This window comes from Lissotriton vulgaris, chromosome 2_1 (genome assembly GCF_964263255.1).
Source record: "Lissotriton vulgaris chromosome 2_1, aLisVul1.2, whole genome shotgun sequence".
NCBI lineage: Eukaryota > Metazoa > Chordata > Amphibia > Caudata > Salamandridae > Lissotriton > Lissotriton vulgaris.
Genome location: NC_141687.1, coordinates 734,207,468 through 734,231,712, shown reverse-complemented (window position 1 = coordinate 734,231,712; position 24,245 = coordinate 734,207,468). Strand labels below are relative to the sequence as shown.

Here is a 24,245-nt window from a genome sequence, read left to right as displayed (position 1 = left end):
GGGACGGTCCTTCTCCTACCTCGCCGCCAAGACATGGAACTCCCTCCCCCACCCACCTCCGCCTGACCCAGGACCACCTCGCCTTCAGGAAGCAACTCAAGACCTGGTTGTTCGAGCAGTAGCAGATCCCCCTCCCCCAGCGCCTTGAGACCCTCTGGGTAAGTAGTGCGCTATATAAATGCGATGATTGATTGATTGATTGATTGGGCGTTCCCATATCGGTGCCTTTTTTTTATAGGTACTGCAGTGGGACAGCCTGCACTTTGAGACCTGCATGGTGCACATTCTTTGCAGCAGGTATATTAACCTTGGCACTACCTTAAAACTTGCACTAGAGTAAACTCTGAGCCATCTCGATACATTTAATATTGCATGAAAATTGCTGGAGGCGAGTAACGTCGCAGCAGGTGCTTTTAAAATAATAATATACCTGCAAATACTGCGTCCACCCCCCCATCACACACCTCCCAAAGTCAGCAGCTGGTACAGTGGCACCAGTCACACTGCCCTACAGCCAGCCCTGGCCCGGCGGCTGAGCCCTATAACCCAAAGAAATGCAGCAAGTCTACCAGGGACATCTTAAGGATTTTGGGGGCCCTGGGACAAACTTATTTTGGGGGCCCCTGTTCAGAACAGGCTTGAATTTATGATGGCATGAAAGAGCTGAAATGCAATCTTAGGTCAGGTCACAGACAGTATACAAAAGGGGGTGGTGATGGACAGATCTGAACCAATCAAACACTCCCACCCAGTCAACAGATCTGGGTTTAATCCATCAACGTTCTTTAGCCCACTCTGCCACCCCAGTTCAGACAGGGCCATATGCAAATCAGTGTGACCCTGTGCCTCATGGGAACAGTCCAGCCCAAACTGCCAAGCCATGCCTTCCCTGGACCGGAAACGAGCTGCCTAGGACCGGTTTCTGGCATTGCAGTCATCAACAGCCAGGCTTGCTTGAATCCATTGTCAAAGTGAGCAAGGGACTCCCGTCTGAGCATACCCTGCCAACTTAAGGCGAACAAAGCGGTACAAAAGGGGGACTGACAGTATACAGGCACAATTATCAAAATTCTAAATGTGTTTACATCTAATGTTCAGGGATAGTGATGTGTGTTATCAATATTGTAACACATCAGCAGTTCACTTATATTACTGCAAATAATATCTGTGACGCACTCCCATTTCTCATATGTTTGTTCCTATTGTGATAGAATCCTTTTAATGAATGTTGCATGAAAAATAACATTTCTCTGCAGAATGGCTATAGTAGACTCTCACACATCACCCACGTTATAAACAAATTGAGGGATAATGGTATTCAAAACAATTGGTTTAGTAATTATTCAAGGTCATCACGGCAAGACTATCAGGAGGCTCCCCTTAAAGGCTGGGGCCCTGGGCCAGAGCCCACTTTGGCTATGCCTTAAATCGTCACTGAAGTCTCAGCCCTGCCAAGTACCACGCATCAGGCGTTAGACTAACGCATTTCAGTGCGGTGGTCCACATCACTGCACTGAAATGCAAAGTCACGCACAATTGTCCTAATACGGACTGATTGATTTTCACTGACCAACTTTAACTCCTGTGCTTATTTTAATTGACTGACTAACTCCTGTGCGCTTATTTCAGTTTTCTACTGACTACTCCCTCCGAGCAAAACAAAGCTGAGTCCGAATCGTAACTTTCACTAGATGTGGGTGGGCTAGGTAGTGGGTGTGCGTTCAATTTAGCGCGCAAGAGGGTCCAAAGCCATAATGGCTGAAGGCTGGAGTAGATTTTGCCGATGCCCTGACCAAGCGGTGCAGGAGCATTGATGGCCCAATCTGTCAATGGCAGCCTGGTGGTAAGTTCTAAGTGACTGAGGAGGAATTACTGGGTATGATACGGGATCATGATCATGCACGCTGGGCAAGTATGACTTAATGGAATGGTAGAGCTGCCTATCGCCGTGGCGTCAAGTGTGCGACAGACGGGTTGAATATGTGACTGCTAGCCGTGTGCCTCCTCCGCTTGTTTCACATCGCGTCTACTAGACCTCTTGTGGATTTGAATATTTGCTTTCTACGAGAGGGCAAGTCGGCATATTAACAGAGCCGGGCTGGACATCCTGGTTGGGTGTTTGGTTTCCACATTGAGAAACATACCGGACGTTTGTACAGTTTTTTTGAGAGGCCAAAGTTTGTCCCAGTGCAGCTGCTACTGACCCATAGAATCATGCTCAGGCCGGTGTTTGCCAAGAGAGTCGTTAAGGTCAAGCAGCCCATACCAATTGTTGCTTCTCGAGAGCTGCCTCACAAAATAGGTAGTGCTTCGGTGAGGCATTTCTCCCACTGCTTCAAAATGTACTTTCCATTATTAATAGCACCAGCGTGCCGCCCCCTGGTGCTGGTCCAATTCATTTCAGCACCAGCTCGATAAGTCAGTTGAGTCGCTGGCCTGGTCAGTGCCAGTGGTGTGTAGTTCTATGGCAGCCTTTGGCTGCAGGGCTGTATTGGTTACATAATTTTTTTAACAGTGCTAACAGGTTAGCTAGGTTAGTGTCCTTTCAACTTTGGGGGCTTGTTCAGGGGCGCAACTAGATCCGAAATTCGGGAGGGCTAACTCCCAGCCAGTGCTGGCCCTAGCATTGGTTGCACATGGTGCACGTCTTTTTGGGGGCCCACTCAACCATTTCCTCCTTCTCCATGAATTCCCTGACTACCACTCGCCAACAATGAACCTCATCTCTCTATAGCACCTTTCTGACAAACATTTCACTTTTTTATAGCGCTGTCATAGTTTACTCACACTCAGTTCTGTGATCTGCATGGTACTTGTTCTTTGTAGCACGCACGTTAACCCTGTATGCTGTGTGGGTGGCAGGAGTTCCCATGTGAGTGCACGATGAGCAATGCGAGTGTGAGATTAGGGTAAGTAAAGTGACTGCAGGGTGAGTGAGGTGACCATATGAATTTGGGTGCGGATTTAAGAGCCGAGGGGGACGAATGAATGCATAGTTAGTGATGGGCTTGTTTGAGTGAGATTGCAGATTGAGCACTAAGGGGGACAGGGGAGTGAAGTGTCACATAAGTGCAGGTTAAGTAGTGTGCTCGTGTGACTGCAGGGGGCTGTACAGGATGAACAGCACAAGTGCACTGTGAGTGCATTGTGATCGCTATGAGTGCATGGTGAGCGTGAAAGTGAAGAGTGTGAAAGTGAAGGGCAAGAATGAGGAATGAGTTGTCTGAACACATGGTGCACTCTGAGACACTTGAAGTAACTCAGTATGTTACTGACGGCAGCATAGGGTTTCAGATACAAGTTAAACTATTGCTATTTTGGGGTTTAATCAGGGATCGAGGGTGGAGGAAAAATAATGTGCGGCTCCTGCAACAAAATTCCAGGTCTTTTGGGCACTGCTTTGTGTGTCCTCTGGTCTGTAAAGTAGGAGGAGTTGCCGCTCCATGAGCTGCACGGTGCTGCTGGGGAGGGGGCTGGGCCGCAGAGGGAAGAGAATCGGTGGTATACGAGAAAGGCTGGTTCTCCCACTGAGAGACTTTGCCATCATGAGCACCCCTACCAGTCTTCTCCCTTCATCTACCCTTCCTTCTCATGTACATTTCCCACCCAATACTCCTTCAGAGGCACATTAACGTCACAATTAGAGTGGTGCTTTTTAGTCCAGAGATTGCTTCATATGCTCTCATCCCAACCTCTCCATAAGAAACCAACATGCCTGCTACCCTCTTGTATGCTCTATTTCAAATATACCGCCACATACAAGACTGATACCTCTCAGAGATACCTGCACTTGAAGCCTGCCCCTCATCAGATAAAGCCCAAATTGCAGGACTGCACTTCCTATTCAAAGCACAGGACTGCCCCTTTTACCCTGTAGATACTGTGTAGTCACTGCCAGCCCCCCACCCCACCCTCCATCCATGACTGTGTTGAAACTTTCTACCAGGCTTCCCTCCCCCAGCACCCCATGTGCCTTTTGCCATGTGTCCGGCCAGCTGCTACCATGCTTCAAGGTGGAGAACTGAAAGCAGAACCTGTGCGTCATCTACCAGTGCAGTGCTTCGTGTGGAACTGCAACCCAGAGACCAGGAAATGCAAGGCTTGCATTTGTCACATGTGCGGTGCCCACTAGAACAGACTTCCCTCTTCCACTACTGTGTCTTTGTTGGCTGTTTTACAAAGAAACAGATCAATGAGCATGCAAAAGCAAAACATAATTTAGCCATAGACCTTTTATATGGGGGGTATATACTGCTTTATGTGTCAAGATTATTTTTACAACTGAACAAATTGCCAAAGAAGAACTACGGAAAGCCTGGAAACTACAAGCTTTCACCTCAACAATGGTTTCTCCTTACCAGTATACAATGACAGGGGTTGGAGAGAAATATTCAACGTGGGAGCCAACAAAACGAGAATAAGAATTGCTGCGATATAATCCCAAGAGAAGAAAAATAACCATTAACTGCACCATAGGTTTACGAGGGCTGATCAACCTTGGAAATACGTGTTTCATGAACTGTATCTTTCAAGCACTTATCCACACTCCACTACTGCAAGACTTTTTTCTTTCAGACAGGCCCAAATGTGAAAAGCAAAGCCCAGGCTCATGTCTTGTTTGTGAAATGTCTACACTCTTTCAGGAGTTTTACTCTGGGCACCGATCTCCCCACATTCCCTATAGGTTATTGCATCTGGTGTGGACGCATGCACGGCATTTAGCAGGGTACGAGCAACAGGATGCACACAAATTCCTCAACGCTGCATTAGATGTGCTTGCTACACAGACACTGCAAAGGTAATGGTTGCGCTGAAGCTGAACACCTCAGTGATGGCACAGCTGCAGGCCACATTGTGTGCCTTTGTTAAAGTAATCATCTTATTTGCAGCGCATGAAAGGGGCTGCAATTAACACGATTACCTTCACAAAAGGCAAACAATCTGACCGTTTTTCGCGCTGCACGCATAGTAAAAGTGGCGGCGCGAGGGTCCTCAGATGCCTGTGCGTGCTCTACATTTTTAAATGCGCGCTATGGGAGGCATAGGTGCGCTTGTGCCCAGGCGCGCAGCTTAGAGGGAACAGTGGCCACTGGTAATTATTCAGGCCGCATCTCAGCTTATTATTTTGCACACCATGCTACCTCAGTTTGGACCCAGCTATATGGAAATTAGACTTGACCCAGCTCCAATTAGAATAGACCAGCCCTAACTGCCAAGATAGGTTTCTCCCTGAACTGGAACACAAGCAACCTAAGACCAGTTTCGCCCTAGTTACGGGCTCATCAGCCGCAATAGAGAGGAGTACTAGACAGGGATGCCCCCTGTCTCCGCTTCTTTTTGCTTTAGCGATGGAGCTGCTGACAGAACGCTTTCGCCACAACACGGCTGAGTGGGGAGTTGAGATAGGGGGTAAATACCCTCATTGTCTCGTTCTACACAGAAAATGCAAAAGTGCATTGCTCTAGCCCCAATTGACTGTACTATTCCCGCTGGTCGCAAGGGAGCATTCAGCTGAGCTCCCCCTAACTTATGTTCAATGGGTAAGGGCTCACTTTCGGTACCTCGGGATCTAGACCGCAACTACTCCAGTAGGCTGCTAAAATTTTATATGGGCAGAGTCCTTTGGGAAAGGAGGACTCCAACTGTTTCTGAATACGCCTACTGCTGTCAGTGTTGGGCAGGGTCGTGCTGGCTCACCTGCCCCGCTGTGTCTATGCCCTGCAAAATGCTATGTATAAAACTATCATCTACATTCACTAAACTTAATAAACTCTGAGAGTGGGCGGGTAAACACAGTAGAATTAAGATGGTTCTACTGCAGTTAGACACAGACCTATGGGGTCTGGGACTACCGGACCTCAGACTGTATTGCTTCACGAGTATTTTGCAATATGCTGGTCAGTGGTGTTCTGTGGGCCTGAACATGGAAAAGAATCAGCTGGGAGCCGGTGGTGCAGACTTCCCACACTTCCTTATGCAGGGGGTGCAAATACCAAATGACCACTCAATTATTGTCCAGCAGGTGGCTATGGCGTGAGAGCAGGAGGCAGTGCGGGTGTAGAGACAGGTCCCCTATGCCCCTGCGTTGGCTGGTACCCATATGTGAAATCCAATTGGTGATGGACCTGACGAACAAGTTACTTACCTTCTGTAACGCATTATCTGGTAGAGACTATTTACTCTATTTGCTGATTTAGCTGATGCAGTTGATTTGATTATCACAGCCGCTCCCCCCACCTCCCACAATTTCAGGGTGCCGGGAACAGCAAACACGATGCACGACTGGCTTAAGAGCTGTGCGTTGAGATTGGCTGAGGGATGGTGCGTGGGAGGTCCTAAGGCTGCATCCGCCCCTTCTCCCCCATGTGGATTTCCCCCTGTCCCCCCCTTATTTCCATGGCCGGTTCTGAACCTTATCCTTCTCCCCACATTGTCTCAGTGGGATACACAGGAGAATCTCTCATTGTGAAATATCAAATTTTTTTGAGCTGCTGTTTTCTGTAATCCGTTGAACGATGCACTAGACACGTGGTCGCCCTGGGTGGCTCCATGATGCGCATGGTATTTCCAAGGGCCTTCATTTTGAACCAACTGCTAATAAAAACATGTTTAAAAATAAAAGTATACAAAAAAAGTGATGGATGGAATGCTTGGATTAATCTCAGCCACTGTTAATTACCCACCCACATCCCAATCCATCCTTCTTTTGCACACCATGTGACCTCAGTTTGGACCCAGCTATATACAAATCTGTCTTGACCCTGCTCCAATGGGGACAGGCCAGCCCAAACTACCAGGTCATGTGCACCCTGAACCGGAAAACAAGCAACCAAGGACCGTTGTTGCCAGAGTTAGGGCTCTTCAGCCAAGTATAGCTTAGTTCAGGTGGCACAGTGAGCCCAGAACCCACGTCTGAGCATACCCAGCACACTTCGGTCATTTACAAGGTGATTTAGTTACCATTGGCTGAGATTAATTCACACATTCCATCCATCCCTTTTTTGTATAATTTAGTGTATAAGTAGGACTGGTAGGCCCTGACATGTGTCCCTTGCACAATGTCACTGAAAACACGCTGGGTACCCAGCTGATGTTTCCATGAGAAGTAGAGTGAAAACTGATATGCATATGGTGGAGTCCAAACTGAGGTGGCATGGTGGGCAAAAAATGTTGGAACGGGTAACGGCCCGACCAATTACAGTGGCTAAGATCAAAGCAAGCATTCAATACATCCATCACCTTGTTGTTTTTGTATCAATAAAATACCAGGCTAGGCTCAGTCTGGTAGCACAGTTGCTAATTGTCAACATATGCTCCTGGATCTCCATTTGGAACTTTTATGTAAACGAGCCACATGCAGTTTGACACAGGAGTATTAATTTGCATACAAAAAAGCTTGTGAACAAACATTCTCTGAGAGTTATACTGGTACAGATTCTAGGATATTCTGCACGATCTTTTGATAACATGTTTAGAATTCATATATGAAAGACCTAGGTAATTGTCAGTCCATTCTGTAAACACTGGTTCTTTTGTAGACTTGTATCACCTTGTTTCAAATGATCTCTCAGATTTATCAGTAAAATAATAATTTTTGGGAATATTCAGGGTAGTCTTTCAAACTGATATTTCATTCTCATGCCTCCACTTTAAGAGCTATATTGAATGATTAGCTTGAAAGCATTTGGAGTTTGCCTAGATTTTGGCAAACAATTTTCTTGGAGGGTAACCAGTGTGATTCCATCTACAGCTTCCTCAAGGATTGCAATGGGTGTGGACTGCATTGTCGACTACTGATCAACTATTTTGGTAGTAAACTAGTTGCAAGTACCTTTTTAATTGGTTTAATATAGAAGTCAGTAGCCATTCATCATCTTTAGGATAAATCATCATATCCAAGTGGGTAGCCTCATGTTTATCCACTGATACTTTTCATTTAATCAATAGAATGGGTGGTGGAAAGAATTTGAGAGACTTATTTAACTTCTTTGTATGTACCGCTGCAAATCACCAATATATATCTCCAATAAAATTCTTGTTTTTCCACTGCAAATTTTCCAATATGTAGTTTCAAAATAATGAATAAAAACATTTGCTTACACCAGTGCCAAGTTAGTAATCATCATAAGGCTTATGCTCTGTAAATAAAATTAATTCCTGAAGTTAAAAAATAAAAATTGAAAAAGATGTTAAATGACTATCGAGTACAGGATCAATTTCAGGACTAGATCTAATATTGGACTTTCCTTACAAGTGTGGTACATTTCCATGATATTCTGTTATGCCACAAGTAAGCAAACAATAACTAGGTTGCACATGCTGGTCTGACAATATTGTTAGTAAATAAAGGTCAACATATTTCGGCAAAGGAACAAATATATAAGCATAAGATTTTAAATGTCCTTTTAATTGGGTCTATACACGTGTGGCTTGATTGTTCCAGATATGGATCCTCTGAATTATCTACTGCCTAGGTTATTTCCCTGCTAAACTGTAAATCTATTGGCAACTTAATCTACGTTTTTAGCACCCTGCCCTAATGTTTATTTTCTCTATTATACAAATGGTGATACTTCCCATAGGAATGGCGTCTCCAATAGGTACTCGAATGATTTCTTCAAACTTTAAATGACTTACATCAATTCTTCATTAGGGTGATGTACTTGAGAGTTTATTTGTTTATTATTCATAGTATTGCATTCATAGTATATCAAAAGACTTCACATTTTCCGCCCAATGCATTTCGGGCTGACGCCCTTCTTCAGGGGCCTTTATCCTTAAAGCACACAAGTAAAGCACAACTGTGGTAACCAAGCGATACAAACCGCTCCATATAATTGTGATACATATGTCATTAAAAAGGTGAAAAGGGTGGCATGCGTGGATTTAGTAACACAAGAGTGCACGAACGTCAGTCAGAACTCAATAACTCTGCACACGAACGAACTGTGGCCTGGAGGCTGTTACAACGTGTAAAAACTGTGTGAGAAAGAAAAAAAGAAAATGTGTTGAAATAGTAAACCAACCGTACCTCGATGTTAACTGGGCGTTATTTAGACCTTTAAGAAATGCGCGTAATAGACAGGTGACGCCCGTCAATGGACGTGAATGGGAAGTTATTCGTGGATGAACGTGCATATTAAGTTTGACAAGTGCATTTTCCTTCGGCAGTATACCCCATGCCAAGTGATTATTCAATGTCTAACCTGAAACGTTGCTATGCAATGGTCAGGGTTGATAGTAAGAATCGCTCCACAGACGAGTACCTGTAGTTAAAGGAGGTAGATTAACGGCAATTCGAACCGGTTAAAAAATAGTAATAATCATAATGCAAGGATTGATTTTCCTTCTTACCGAGATATATGGGCAGAGGGTCTCCGAGATTCGAAAAACACTGTGTGTGCCGTGTTTACAGGACGTGATTGTAACAGGGGAAACCCAATAAAGGACACCGATTTTAATGTTCCAGTTGCGCGATGAACAAACATCCGGTCAAGTGATAGTGGTGGAAAGAGAAAAAATACTAACATTTGTAGTTCAATGGTGAATGTGAGAGTTACAATCGTAAAAGTGATCGACACACTAAAATAAGTCTGACTTATGTGAGGTAAAAGGAGGGAGTAAAAGGTCCAAAGTCAGTGAAAACTAGAGTCCGACGTAAACTTAAAAAGTGAAAAGGTCCGAAGACAAATAAGACGCTGGTAATTACCGGTGTGGTACAGTTGTGTGGAAACGCCTAACTAAATAAAAACGACCATTATAAATCAAACTGTGTAAGTCAATGTGTGTGACAATGTATATGAACCAATATATGCCAATGTATGTAACTAAATTAAAACGACCAATATAAACAAAAGTATAAGAGTCAGTGTGTGTAACCATGTTTTTAAGTTCATGTCGGACTCTAGTTTTCACTGACTTTGGACCTTTCACTCCTTCCTTTTACCCCACATAAGTCATTGACTTCTTTTAGTGTGTCGATCACTTTTCCGATTGTAACTCTCACATTCACCATTGAACTACAAATCTTGGTATGTTTCCCCTTTCCCCACAGTCACGTGACGGGACGTTTGTTCATTGCGCAACCGGAACATTAAAATCGGCGTCCCGTAAACACGGCACACACACAGCGTTTTTTCAAACCTCGGAGACCCTCTGCCCATATATCTCGCTAAGAAGGAAAATGAATCCTTGCATTATGATTATTACTATTTTTAACCGGTTCGAATTGCCGTTAATCTACCTCCTTTAACTACAGGTACTCGCCTGTGGAGCGATTCTTACTATCAACCCTGACCATTGCATAGCAACGCTTCAGGTTAGACATTGAATAATCACTTGGCATGGGGTATACCGTCGAAGGAAAATGCACTTGTCTAATTTAATATGCACGTTCATCCACGAATAACATCCCATTCACGTCCATTGACGGGTGTCACCTGTCTATCACGCGCATTTCTTAAAGGTCTAAATAACGCTCAGTTAACATCGAGGTACGGTTGGGGTACTATTTCGACACATTGTCTTTTTTTGTTTCTCACACAGTTTTTACAAGTTGTAAAAGCCTCCAGGCCACAGTTCATTTGTGTGCAGAGTTATTGAGTTCTTACCGATGTTCATGCTCTCTTGTGTTACTAAATCCACGCATGCCACTATTTACATCTTTTTAATGACATATGTATCACAGTTATATGTAGCGGTTTGTATCGCTTGGTTACCACAGTTGTGCTTTACTTGTGTGCTTTCAGGATAAAGGCCCCTGAAGAAGGGCGTCAGCCCGAAATGCATTGGGCGGAAAATGTGAAGTCTTCTGATATACTATGAATACAATAGTATGATGATGGACATATGAATAATAAACAAGTAAACTTACAAGTACATCACCCTAATGAAGAATTGATGAGTCATTTAAAGTTGTATGAAATCATTCATTTGAGTGCCTATTGGAGACGCCATTCCTACGGGAAGTAACGCAATTTGTACCATTACGCCCTCACGCTTAGGAGGGTTCACCATTACGGCACTTACTACCTCAAAGAAGTTTCAACACGCATTCACACACCGGAGTGTGATATCCACATCCCATTTGGATCTACATATTTTCTCTATTAGCCACCACATTTAAAATTCCACACAGGCACTTAGAGTTCTGCACTTCCACCATGCCTTTCTTTCTGTTATACCTGCGACCCGCAACTAGCTTTTCCCACCTAGTCACTCTCTATCCTCGCTTCTGGTCAATCATCCTACCCACCAAACCAAACTTAACCAGTTTCCCCAACTGGACCAACCGATTTTAGTGCTTTGCTCTTGCTGGTCACCGTTAAGGGCCAAATTTGAATCTGATTGTTTCAGCCTACAAAAATCCTATAAACAGGATTCAATGCATATCAGAAAACAGGCGCTTCAATTTCAGTTTTTTTTATTTTAGTGTAAATGTTTGGTTAAGCCGTTAAATTGAAATCAAATGTGAAGAGTCATTCCCAAACAGTGCATAACAGGTTTGTTACTTTACATTTCGAATTTTAAGAAATATGTAAACAAGAGACCAATTTTCAATCCAAGGCTTTTCATAATCTTACCAGAGATTCGATCTTGATGATCTGTATCAATTTCAAAATTGCTCTCTCCCAATTCCGAGGTTGGCACACGCTTTAAAATGTGACGTCCACAACTGCCATTAAGAAATAAAATAATATCAATTTAATGATAATTTAAAAAATTACATCCTTGATGACAACTGATATTCATAATCTTACGGTTCTTTACCTATTATTACTAACTTTAGCTGTGGGTGTTCGGACACCTAGTGAAAGTAGCAAAATCTACTACGCACAGCAAGACCCACACATACCTACCAGGTGTTTGCGGCACATTATTACCTCCAAAAAGCAGCTGCACAGATCTCCTCTCCCTGGGGCTACCCAGGATGAATCGCTAAGTACGGATGAGGAACTCTTGGTTCTAGGGGGCTTGCTGATGGTAAAAAGAGAAAACAACAGTACTCTGAGAAATTGATTCACCTTATTTCTCCATTCTTGCTCAGGTTGTATACTTGACCTCTAGGCGTTTACATAGCGATAAAGGGAGAGGGGAAACAACATCAGCTTTCTAAGGATGAAGTAAGGAGCTGTTTAAGTACTTCAAGTGCAAAAAACAGCATCACCACGGAACAAACTATAGGGGCTTGCTCATTTGGCTGCTCCGCTGATATCCATGACAGAGATTTTTATAAAAAAAGCTCCACTCTGATACAACGCACTCAAACTTTCTCTGCAGGAAGAAAACATTGCATCTCATGGTATTTTAATACAAGATACAACACCTCTCTAAATAAGGATCTTCCAGTCGTTTGCATGGATGGGTAACAAGAAGTGAAATAATGAAAATTTGAGGTGCAGCCCTAATATCAAGGGTTACAAAAACTTTTGACAACAAAGAAAGACATGAAAATGTTGGAAGATAAATACCCTTTCATCTGAAAGGAAGGAAACGGAAACAATTCGAATATAAGTGTAGCTTTCTTTGATTTGAAGCATTGAGTGATGGAACACGTTTTAAAATATTTGAGTGTTATCGCTTACTTTGGGTAGAAGAGACTTTTTAAGATTTGCAAGGCAGCAAGTCAAAGCCAGAGGAGCCATATGATTAAAGAATTTGGGCTACTACTTTTGCTCATGGTGGACGGTTGGCTTAAGTGCTTTGAACATTTCTCCATTGGACATCTTTAAACTAATTCTAGTTTAAAGGTACTTGGCAGCACCGTAAACAGCCAGGATGATCGGTACATAGATCTGAAAGCGAGAAAGCAGTCAACAGAATGTTCTTGGGAGTCTAGAACTGTGCTCACGAGAGCTGCAGCAGCAGTAGGCAGGCCTGCACACAGTAAGTGTAGGCAATCAACAGCACTTCCCTTATGGCGACATTGGCAGGCAGGAGGGTCGTCTGGTAGGGTGGACAGAGCACACCCAGCTGCAGCGTACAGAACATAAGAGCTCTTTCTGTTCATAACGTGTCACAGAGCAGGGGAGTACATTGTTTCCTATAATCATTGCAAAATGTCAAGTCTTCCTTATTGTTGCAAGTCCGAAATAGTAAGAAACAAATCTTGTTTCTGAATTTAGGGCCATCATAGGGACATCTTAACTTTAAAAAGCAGGAGGCCAACAATCCTTATGGGGTATTCATTACTAAACCATGAGACACAAATACTCTGAAAGATTTAACATATGGACCAGTATAAAGGTAATTCTCACTATGCGTGTCTCTTCTCTCCGTTCCTTCCCCTCCTCCACTCCTTTACACACAGATTGATAACTCTGGAGGCCAGTGAAGTTGATTTTGCAATGTTTGAAATGAAGGACAATACGCAATTTTACCAATGTAATGTTAAGATTTGGCCTAGCAGCTGCCCCTTGTGCTAGTCTACCAGTCAAATGTGTTTTCTATGGTTGAAATATACTCCTGGAGCAGTGTTCACTTCTGCCCTTCACCAGGGTTCATTATTTCCCACTCCCCGAGATCCTGGGCTCTCAGGGACAGGTCCCTGAATTTGAGCAGCTTGTGGGTGCTTGCTTGATTACATGGACAGTCAATGATGAGAATTTTCTAGCGGAATGAACAGGGCTCAGTTTCTGTATATTCTGACCTTTATCTAAATAGGCTTAGTGCAGTGGAATCTTGAACTTGGCCCTTGCACCCACCAGCAGCCAGTGATATGGCCGTATTGGTTGTGGTTCTGGAAGTTCTGACACACTTATGTTGAGTTATGTTTTATTCTTTCAAACCTGTGAATAACGTAGTTTGGTATGCCAGAATAGCAGTCACCGTAGTCAAGGAATGCTAGAACAAAGGCTCTTCCGAAATCCACCTCATTGTCTATTTGGAGTTTTTTTACCTATATATAGAAAGCTGTATTTAGAAGCCGTTGAACATCACACTGACTGGGAGGAATGAAAGCAAGCCTGGAATAAAAAAAAAACTACTACCTGATAACTTGTTTTGAGCGTGGGCAGCGTTTAATCACCTTTGTTTGGCTTTTAGTCGAGTGAGACAAGCGCAGATCCCAACTGCACCAAAATCACAGAACACATACCTGCTCAGTAGAGGACACTCTCTCCTCCATTTCAGCAAACATCTGATGCATGAGTTGATGTGAAATGTAATTGCTAGCCGGATGTGGATTTAAACATTGATGGAGCACATATGAAAGCTCCACTGGAACTGTTCAATCAGCTGTGCTAGGAGGTGCGCAGATAATGAGGCAAAATACACAATGCCTTTCAATCCACATATTGGAGGCCACATTGTCTCTACTAAAACGTTCTTAATGGAGACATTGCTAGAATAAATTAACATGGATCCTTCTCTCTCAGACCATGCACCCGGTTTTATGTCAAATAGTTTACAAGCTAATGAGTTGCACTGTAGAATTGTTTAAGTACTATTTTTGCCCTTGTCCTCTGTTTTAACTACTCTGACTTGTTCTAGGACTAGAAATCCCTTACCTACCAACATTAAGGTTAGAAATTGGGGACAAGTAAACATCAACTCACTCTGCTCAATGCTTTCCACCACTAGTCTGTTTAACGTGGACTATTCACTCTTCCCTGCATGATCAGGCCTTAGCCATTAACTCTAGGCTTACCTCATCTTGCGATGACCTGGTCCCCTGGAAGTCAATTCGGCTTAAACGATCTCACGATACTCCAAGATGGTTCTCCCCCGCCTTACAAGCCAAGAAACTTCAACTCAGACAGGCAGAACGTAAGTGACGTCGGAGCATTGATCCTCTTGATAAAATTGTTTATTCTACAACTTTGAGGGAATATAAACATGATATTCTTACTGCTAAAACCCAATATTTTACCGCTATTATTCTATCCTCCCTTAATAAGCCCAAGGAAAATGTTTCCGTTCTGACTAGTCTTTCTAAACTTGATCGAGTCACTGCCAAACCTCTACCTTACCAAGATCTGTGACTCCCTCCATGATTATTCTTTCACTAAAATCTCTACTATTAAACTCCATATTCCCTCTCCCTCACCCTCTTTTGATCCTCCTTTACCCCCTTCCAGTGTACATTCTTTCACTGGTTTTCCACCCATTTTGACCGAGAACTTTCTTAGTTTGGTGGGGTCTACGAAATCTGGCTCCCCCACCGATAGTTGTCCTTCTCACATTCTTTGTGAGATTTTTTTCTGTTTGTCCCGACCCTCCTCTTGCCCTTCTTAATAAATCTTTGGCTATGGACATTGTCCCTAATCTTTTTAAATCAGCAAAGATTGTTCCTGTTTTGACAAAGGTAGGCGCAGATCCGACTATTCCATCTAGCTTTCAACCCATCTCTCTGCTCCCCTTTTTAGGCAAAGTTTTAGAGAGACATGTCTCTCACTGCCTTAGTTATTTTATCGATGCCTCTGATTACTTTGACCGCTATCAAGCTGGCTTTCGTCTGTCTCACTCGACGGAATCAGTCATCCTTTCAGTTTTGGATGAGCTTAGAGTTGGTGCCGATCATGGATCCACCCAGGACCTTGTACTTCTCGATTTATCAGCCGCCTTTGACACGGTCGACCATCTTCTTTTGGTCGACCGTGTCCGGCTTGCTGGGATCTCAGAGGTGGCCTTATGTTGGATCTCCTCCTTTCTGGAGAACCGCCATCAGGCTGTTCAACTTTCTTCCTTTTCTTCTAACCCTTGGGCGGTAACCTTTGGTGTTCCCCAAGTTTCTGCCCTTTCCCCCCTTCTTTTTAACCTTTATATTTTTCCCCTTATTTTTGCTTTACGTCAACGGAAGGTCACAGTGTTCAATTATGCTGATGACCTCCAACTTATTTTTACGTTTTCTCCCTCTCCTGACTTTCTCATTTTCACTACACCATGATTTTTATTCAGGACTGGATGAGCTTAAACCATCTTAAACTAAACCCAGATAAGACTGAATTAGTCCTATTCGGAGGCTCAACCAATCCCTGGTCTTCTAATTTTTGGCCTCCTTCTCGTGGCCCTGCTCCCTCTCCCGTGAAATCTGTAAAGAGTCTGGGCATAAAAATCCGTGACGACCTTTCTATGCACACTCAAATCAGCATGGTCGTCTCATCTTGTTTTTTGTGCCTTCGTACTATTCGAAAGGTTGCCCGGTTCTTCGCCATGGAGGCTCTCAAATTCATTCTCCTTGCTCTTGTCATCTCTCGGGTGGATTATGCAAATTCCTTTTATATCGGCATTCCTGCCTATGAATTATGTTGATTACAGCTCATTGAAAATCAGGCAGCTAGACTGATTTTTAGTCGGTCTAGATACCATCACGCTCTACCACTTTTGAGATAACTGCACTGGTTACCGGTCACCCATCGATGTTTATTTAAACTGGGTTGTCTTATCTTTAAATTACTAGTGGGTTTAGCTCCTTCTTATGTAGCTTCCAGGCTTAGAACCTACACTCCCTCCAGAAACTTACGCTCTTCTTCCTAGAACCTTTTGGTTGTTCCACGGTTTGTCAGGAAGAAACATGGGGGGCTGAGCTTTTCTTTCCAAGCCCCTCGATTTTGGAACTCTCTTCCTGACTATCTTCGATTCTCTCAATCTTATATGGAGTTTCGTAAAAATCTGAAGACCTGGCTTTTTACTAAAGCTTTTGAGGTCTAATTTATTGCCCTGGTCTGCTACCGGTCTGATTAGCGCCATGAAACCTGTCTGGTGTATGAGCGCTCTATAAATTCCCCCAACTTTAACTTCAATCAAGATCAAAAGTACTGCTAAGTTTTACCCCCGAATGCCTTCTAGGTAATACATAACTCTGCACCTGACGTCTAAAGTCTGTATATCCTTTTCAGTTGTTGTACCTGAATGTTGAAAGAAAGAGGGTAGCATAATCATAATATGGAAAAGTATTGATGAGTCCCTTCCCCTACGCCCTGATTTGGAAGCAACTAAAGAAACACCACAATTGCCAGTGCTGAGAACCTTACTTCCAAATTCTTGATCTAAGAAATGGTTGTCATGAATGTAACATGGAAACCTGCTTTATAAATTGCAACATGTAATTTGTATTGCTTCTTTTTCAAAAATTATTAAATGTTTACCACATATTTGTTTTATGCATGGAATTACAAACAGACTATATACATTTATATACAACAGTGAAAGATTAATATACACAACAAATTACACACGCTCTCAAATTCAAACACTCTTGGCCATACATTCATCCCACTACTCATACATACACATACTAGTCCCGGTGTCAACAAAACTGTACAAAATGCAGAAATGACCCCTGTTTTTTTGGACAACTTATAGTTCTTTGTAAAGTTCAAAGAAAAGGAAACAAAAACACTCCTCGTGCTATTTGCAAATGTAATTGTGAATCAAGTGGTTTTTTTCTTGCAAATAGCACGAGGAGTGTTTTTGTTTCCTTTTCTTTGAACTTTACAAAGAACTATAAGTTGTCCAAAAAAACAGGGGTCATTTCTGCATTTTGTACAGTTTTGTTGACACCGGGACTAGAATGTGTATGTATGAGTAGTGGGATGAATGTATGGCCAAGAGTGTTTGAAATTGAGAGCATGTGTAATTTGTTGTGAATATTAATCTTTCACTGTTGTATATAAATGTATATAGTCTGTTTGTACTTCCATGCATAAAACAAATGTGTGGTAAAAATTTAATAATTTTTGAAAAAGAAGCAATAAAAATTACATGTTGCAATTTATAAAGCAGGTTTCCATGTTACATTCATGACAACCATTTCTTAGATCAAGAACTTGGAAGTAAGGTTCTCAGCACTGGCAATTGTGTTGTTTCTTTAGTTAAGTTTGTCTCAGCCTTGCTGAGTTTTGAGTCAAGACCCTTTCAGTTGTCTGATTTGGAAGCAAACAGCAGACAACCCACCCCTACGGGATCTCTACACCCCAACCCCAGGAGGTCTCCACCACCAGCATCCCCTCAGGGGGCACAGATCACACATCAATACCGTCAGTACTTTTGGGTAAGGGGGTCATAACAACCCCAGCCATATTTATTTACACACAACACATAATAAAAATGTGCATTTCACATTAATATGCAGAAACCGACATAAAACTCCATACAGTATTATTTACATATTCTTATGAGAGACTCATACATAGCCATTCCAAACCATAAACTATACATTGTCCCTGCGTATCCTGCATTGAGCCTACGTGTAAGTTCATGACTGGTCCAACTACCTGGAGGTCCCCCCAGAGTGAACTTGCACAAGAGGCCCACCTGCCCAGAAGGTTACCTATCTCAGGCACCCTCTATGCCCTCAAATACCACCCCCAAGGGGCTGTGTTGCTAGCTTTGCATCCACGCACCTGTGCAGGGATTGGCTGTAAAGGCCTGTTGGAATTGTGTACTCCCTTATCCCCTGCACTCTCTAGCTGACTTGCCGTAAGCACCCCCTAAGATCTTATCCCGGCTAGAGTTGTGCCACTATTAGGCAAGTCACTCGGCCCTATGATCCAGTCCTTAGTCAACCTCTCTCTCTCTCAGAGGGTAGAGTACCTCAGGAGTGGAAGATGGCTCAGGTTAGACCCATCCGAATAAACTCCACCATCCCCTGGACGGAACCGTCCAACCTTCGTCCAATCTCTCTCCTCCTGTTTCTGAGCAAATTAATGGAGAAGCACGTCAATACTCATCTGTCGAGCTTTATCGAACTAACTGGAGGCCTGGATTATTCCCAGTCCAGCTTCAGGCCAAATCATAGCACCAAATCAGCCCTCCTCTCAGTGACAGATAATATCCGAATGTCCCAGGATAAAGGGAACTCAAGGATTCTGGTGCTATTGGACCCGTCAGCAGCGTTCAATATGATATCTCATGATATTTTGCTCAGTCGCTTGGAAGAGGTGCGGCTTGAGAGTCGGGCGCTGTCCTGGATGAGGAGCTTTCTATCAGTACTAAAGAGAAGGGAGTTAGAGGGAGGAAAAAGGCTAAGGCTCACCCTCCAAATACTATATTCAACATAAGGTCTCTGTTACCAGATACCTGAGAGCCTAGCCAGTCACTATAAATCCATTCACAACACTCAATGGGGTTGGTCTGGATGGTATAGTAGAGAGAAAAGGAGAAATTGCTCTTTTTCTAGGTGTCCCCTCACTCACCAGGGTTGCCCCATGGTGACATGCTTCATCATTGGGGCCATCCCAGTCCTCTACGGGCTGGGGCGTGCTGCGACTTGCGAATTACGTAGGAGCACTTATAATTGACTATGTGTGGTGCAGGTGTGATAGTGGAGTGGACTATGTGATGTGTTTAAAAATACCTGCCCAGTAGGTTTTCAATAGAGTGGCTAGGCTCTCAGGTATCTGGTAACAGAGACCTTATGTTGAGCTTTCTATCAGGCCGTACACAGTGTGTCAGCATGGGCTCTTTTTGTTCTGCCTCTGTTGAGCTCACTAAGGGGGTGCCGCAGGGCTCTTGTTTGAGCCCAACACTTTTTAACATCTATGTGGCACCCCTAGCTGGCCTTATAAGAACGTACGGATTCATCCCAGTGTCATATGCTGTTGACACTCAGCTTCTCTTCCCTTTTAAGACACTTAGCACCGCGGTCAAACAGTCCTTCTCGGAAGGTATGAAGGCCGTATCGAAATGGATGGCCTCAAATTTCCTACAGTGGAATGTGGGAAAGACTGAGGTGATGCTCTTTGGGGAAGCCACATTATTGTGGACTCCGGACTGGTGGCCCTCAGACCTAGGTTCCCTCCCCAGCCCTAAGCAGGTTGTGAAGAACCTTGGTGTGCGGATTGACCAGGGTCTCTCTTTAAACGAACACGTAAATCAAACAGCTGGGTCCTGTTTTCACGTTATAGGACTTCTTCGTAGAGTGTTTCCTCTTTTACCAGATACTGCTAGAAAGACCCTTGTTCAGGCCCTATTGCTCAGCCGCTTGGATTATTGCAACGGACTGTTGCTTTCAGCTAATGATAGCTTACTCAGTAGGCTTCAAGTGGTACAAAATACTGCCGCTAGGTTTGTTCTAAATGCACCGCCTAGATCCCCCTCACGCCCGTTGCTGGAAAAACTCCACAGGCTGCCGATCCATCAACGGACCAATTTAAGATCTGCTGTGTTGTTCACAACGGCATACACGGTCTGGGCCCTGCGTATCTGGCTGGAAGGTTTGTTCCCTACAACCCAATATGCAACCTTCGTTCCAGCAACCAGTCCCTTCTTCAAATACCAACTATCAGAAGGGCTAGACAGGGTGGAAAAGCTCTTTCCTATGTGGGCCCATGCCTTTGGAATAAACTCCCTGACTCCCTTAGGCAGTGCACCAATCACCTGATATTCAGGAAACTGGTAAAAACATTCTTAGTCCAATCTTAGCACCATCCTTAGTTCTCTAGTTCCTTCCATCTCTGAGCTGTTTTCTTTGCCTTGGCGCGGAGATACTCCTTCGGGAGTCGATTCCAGCGCGGTACAAACTCAAATAAATAAATAAGGGGCCCTGTGACAGCTGGCCCTCACCTAGCTACATTAACAATGGGGATGCCTTCTATGGACTTTACATGCCCCGCCAATCATGACATTACTCCAGACCAAGGATACTATCATAAAATACAGCACATGCTGACCACTGCAAAAGGTTAGTCACGAATAAGAGTGAAACAAACAGTAGGAAATGTCTCCAGAACTCAATATCTACAAAGGAAAAGAAAACTCCTAGTGACACTGCAACAGGAACTCAACATTCACCCCGAAAGATCTGCTGCCTCGGGAGATAGCTGACGGGACAAAAAAAACTATTTTGGATTCCAGCCCAGTTGGGGCAACCCGCAGCACGTTGTAGGAGCAGCAAGGAATGAGACTGCGTTGCCGTCCCTTTTAAAGTGAAGGGGTCCACCTCAAACTGGTTCCCCAAACACGAAAGTGCTTAATGCACTTGCGGGTCCCCGCGTCGGGCGGACCAATGCACTTGCATGTTGACGGCTGGTGCCGGAGGTGGTACTTGTCGCCATCACCAGTCCGCCTCTTCCAGGGGTGCTTTGGCATTTGTACATACGTTGTGTTAAATCCGACAGCCTTAGGGTGGTCTTCCATTAAGGTGATTGAAGGGATCCTTGAACACTTGGGGTGGGATTTCACGATCCCTAGACAGTTTGTGAAAGAATACACTAAACTAGCCCTCATGGAGAAATTCTTCGAATTTGAGGATGTACTTTATCATCCAATACAGGGCACCTCGATGGGCACTACTTTTGCCCCAAGTGTCGTCTGCCTGTATGTACACCAATTCGAGACTCATCATATCTTAATTTTACATCTGTAATAATAAAAATCGAAGTAGTTTTGTTTTCCTAGACCTGATCATTAACATTCATGACATGCATAGAAACTAAGGTGCATAATAAGGTAATAGACAACAACCGCCTGTTACTGTTTGATAGTTTCCACCAGAAGCTCTCTGTGAAAATCTACTGCTAGGACAGTCCCTTAGTGTCGGACATAACTTCTCCACCCTTGAAACCCTTGAAACACAAGCAGAAATCCAGAAGGAAAAATTGGTTGCACATAATTACCCTGGGAAGATCGCAAAGAGCTATAAAAAGGGCTAAGAACCGGCTCTTCTCGAGACAAATCTAAAATCAAGCACACACAGAACAGCGTGTGACCATGTACTATCCTATCTCAAACAAAGTACAATATATTGTACGAAAACACTGGAGGACACTGAACAGAGGAAACAATGGCCACTCTCTCTGTTTGCCTACAAATGTAACACAAGCAGAGGAGATCAGCTGGTACACACCAATGCCAATACTACACCAATAACAAAAAAAAATCACTCTGGAGTAACCAAGCCCCAGTTGGACACTACCCATGCGGGAACTTCGTGGCATGCGCATTTACCAAACAAACTAGAGGTGGATATCAAAACAGGGAAACCATGTAGCTTTAAATCACTCACTAATTGCAAAAGTGATAATGTGATATATCTGGTCACTTGCCCTTGTGGTTTATTCTATGTGGGAATAACCACCAGAACAATTAAGATCTGAATAAATGAGCACCCCAGTACGATACGATGCAGCAGGAGCACCACTACACTGACATGTCACTACCAGGGATCTAGTCATACTAACAAAGAATTGTCATGGGTCATTCTGGAGAACACGGCCTTAAACATCCCAGACATGGCATAGAAATTGGTCACCCTTGGACAGAGATGGGTATGCCATTTGAAAACACCTGTTGTAGGTCTCGATGAAGATACCCTGGCTTCAATTGTGATGAGGGAGTGCTGTTTTCTATAGTGTGTTTCCCCCCTGGGTTAACATCCATTAGGGCAGTGGTTCCCAATCTGTGTAATGCGGCACCCCTGTGCATCATCAAGCCTAGCCTAGAGTGCTGCGAACATCATACTGAAAACATCTGCTTGTTATTGACTTATAAATATGCTCGTTTCATGAAGCTGCTGACCAGGTAGAGGTGAGAAAAATACTGACGGCTGAATTCCTAGACCAGAGCCCCCACTTTTCCCTAAAAGAGAAACCAGACAAATTATTTGATCGTATCGGATAATCAAATCAGTGTTCCTTTCCATTTGCTGGGTACGTTTTATGAGCCCATACTGCCAATAATCTTGTGTGTTGGAATTAGGATTTTCCCTGTGTGGCATTTTAATTTCATTTCTTGGAGTAGCACTTTCTGTCCAAGTCTTGCAAACTTGCTGAGCCACCTGCTCAACGGCCAAAAGCAAATCATACTTAATACTGCAAATGTACGGCATTTGTCAACAAAATTAACTCTTTATGACACTGATGTTTAGGGCCAGTTCCCTTCAGAGTAGGATGGTTTGGTTCATATCTGTTTCAGGCCTTCTAGGCTTTGGTTTATTTCATAATCTCCATGGGGTGCCTGTTCAGAATGAAGAAACCGCTAACCAGGATCTGCAGGGCTTTGGCTTCATTTGAAAAGACACTTCAGCTGTTGCAAACATTGGTGCATATTTAAATCTTCTGGTATCTTGTCACCAGACATCTTGCCACCAGCTTCAAAAACATACCTTCTCCTAGCTTTAAAATTAGAAAATGCAAGGAGTATGGGGAAATGGAGCTTGGAAGAGCCACCATTTAGTTAAAAAAATATATATAATAGACATAAGACAAGAGACGTAAATTAAAACAAGCACTGGTCAAGCCAGTAGGTCTTGCCATGCAGTGCTGGTAAGAAGGTTACCTTTTCTATTTTTTTATTGCACGCATATCCCACTAAAAAGAATGAAGAAAACATGCTACCATCTAAACTGGATAACCATATATACTTGCAATAAAATATTTAATTCAAAAAAATTGGTTATTGTGTCCATTTTACTATTTTCTTTTTAAATAGGAAGAAAACAAGTTACTTACCTGTAACTTTAGTTCCCCAGTATTGCAACTTTCATAGATTCCCATGCTTTGTATCATTCCCCGTCGTCGAAATGGGAGTCTCGGTAACAAAAATACCATAGCTGTAGGTACAAAAAACAATAGAAAAAGGCCTAGGCCTTATTCCCTTTTGTAGCATATCACCCTCTGTGTAAAAGAGACCAAATTTTGGCATCAGCCAATCAGAAGTGCCTCACCACTTAAAACCTTCCTGAAGGAACCTCAGAGCCTCAGATTTTCGTAGCCGTTGTGTACTTAGACACCATATCTGTAGTATGCTGAGCTTTCCTCAGGGAGGTGGGTGGGCGCATAGGAATCTAAGAAACTTACCAATACTGGGGAACTAAAGTTTCAGGTAAGTAACTTGTTTTCTTACCCCAGTATTGGAACTTTCATAGATTTCCATGCTTTGTATCAGAATAGCAAGCAGTTGGCAAGATAATCACATTTTGCATTGTAAATTATAGCAATAGGCAACATGACATAAGATACAAAATGTGAAAGACGGAAGGTGGGAAAGAATGGAAAGCTCACCCTTAGTGGAAGAGGTTCCTCAGGACAGCCTGTCCTACTGCTGCATCATCTTGTTGTAGAGATTCCAAGCAGTAATGCTTGGTAAAGGTGTGAACGCTGCTCCAGGTAGCAGCTCTGCAAATATCCTTAATCTGCACTCGCGCGAAGAGGGCTGTTGAAGAAGCCACAGATCTTGTGGAATGTGCTCGGATCTTCCCAGTCAGAGGTTTCCCTGCAGCCTTGTGACAACGTAGAATGGCACTCGTGATCCATCTCGAAACACCCTGTTTGGAGAGGGGAAGGCCCTTTCTAGGACCCCCGAAG

The 24,245-nt window shown here is 43.5% G+C and overlaps 1 protein-coding gene and 1 pseudogene across 1 annotated transcript in view; one reads left to right on the top strand and one right to left on the bottom strand.

The window, feature by feature from the left end:
- Positions 1 to 24,245, bottom strand: part of PDE3B (phosphodiesterase 3B) — a 1,395,287-nt gene that overhangs the window by 692,887 nt on the left and 678,155 nt on the right. The window contains exon 7 of the mRNA XM_086956022.1: positions 11,583 to 11,674. Coding sequence (XP_086812148.1) covers positions 11,583 to 11,674 — 92 coding nt within the window. The remainder of the gene's footprint in view (positions 1 to 11,582; positions 11,675 to 24,245) is intronic.
- LOC147731063 (ubiquitin carboxyl-terminal hydrolase 22-A pseudogene) lies at positions 3,921 to 4,869 on the top strand (annotated as a pseudogene).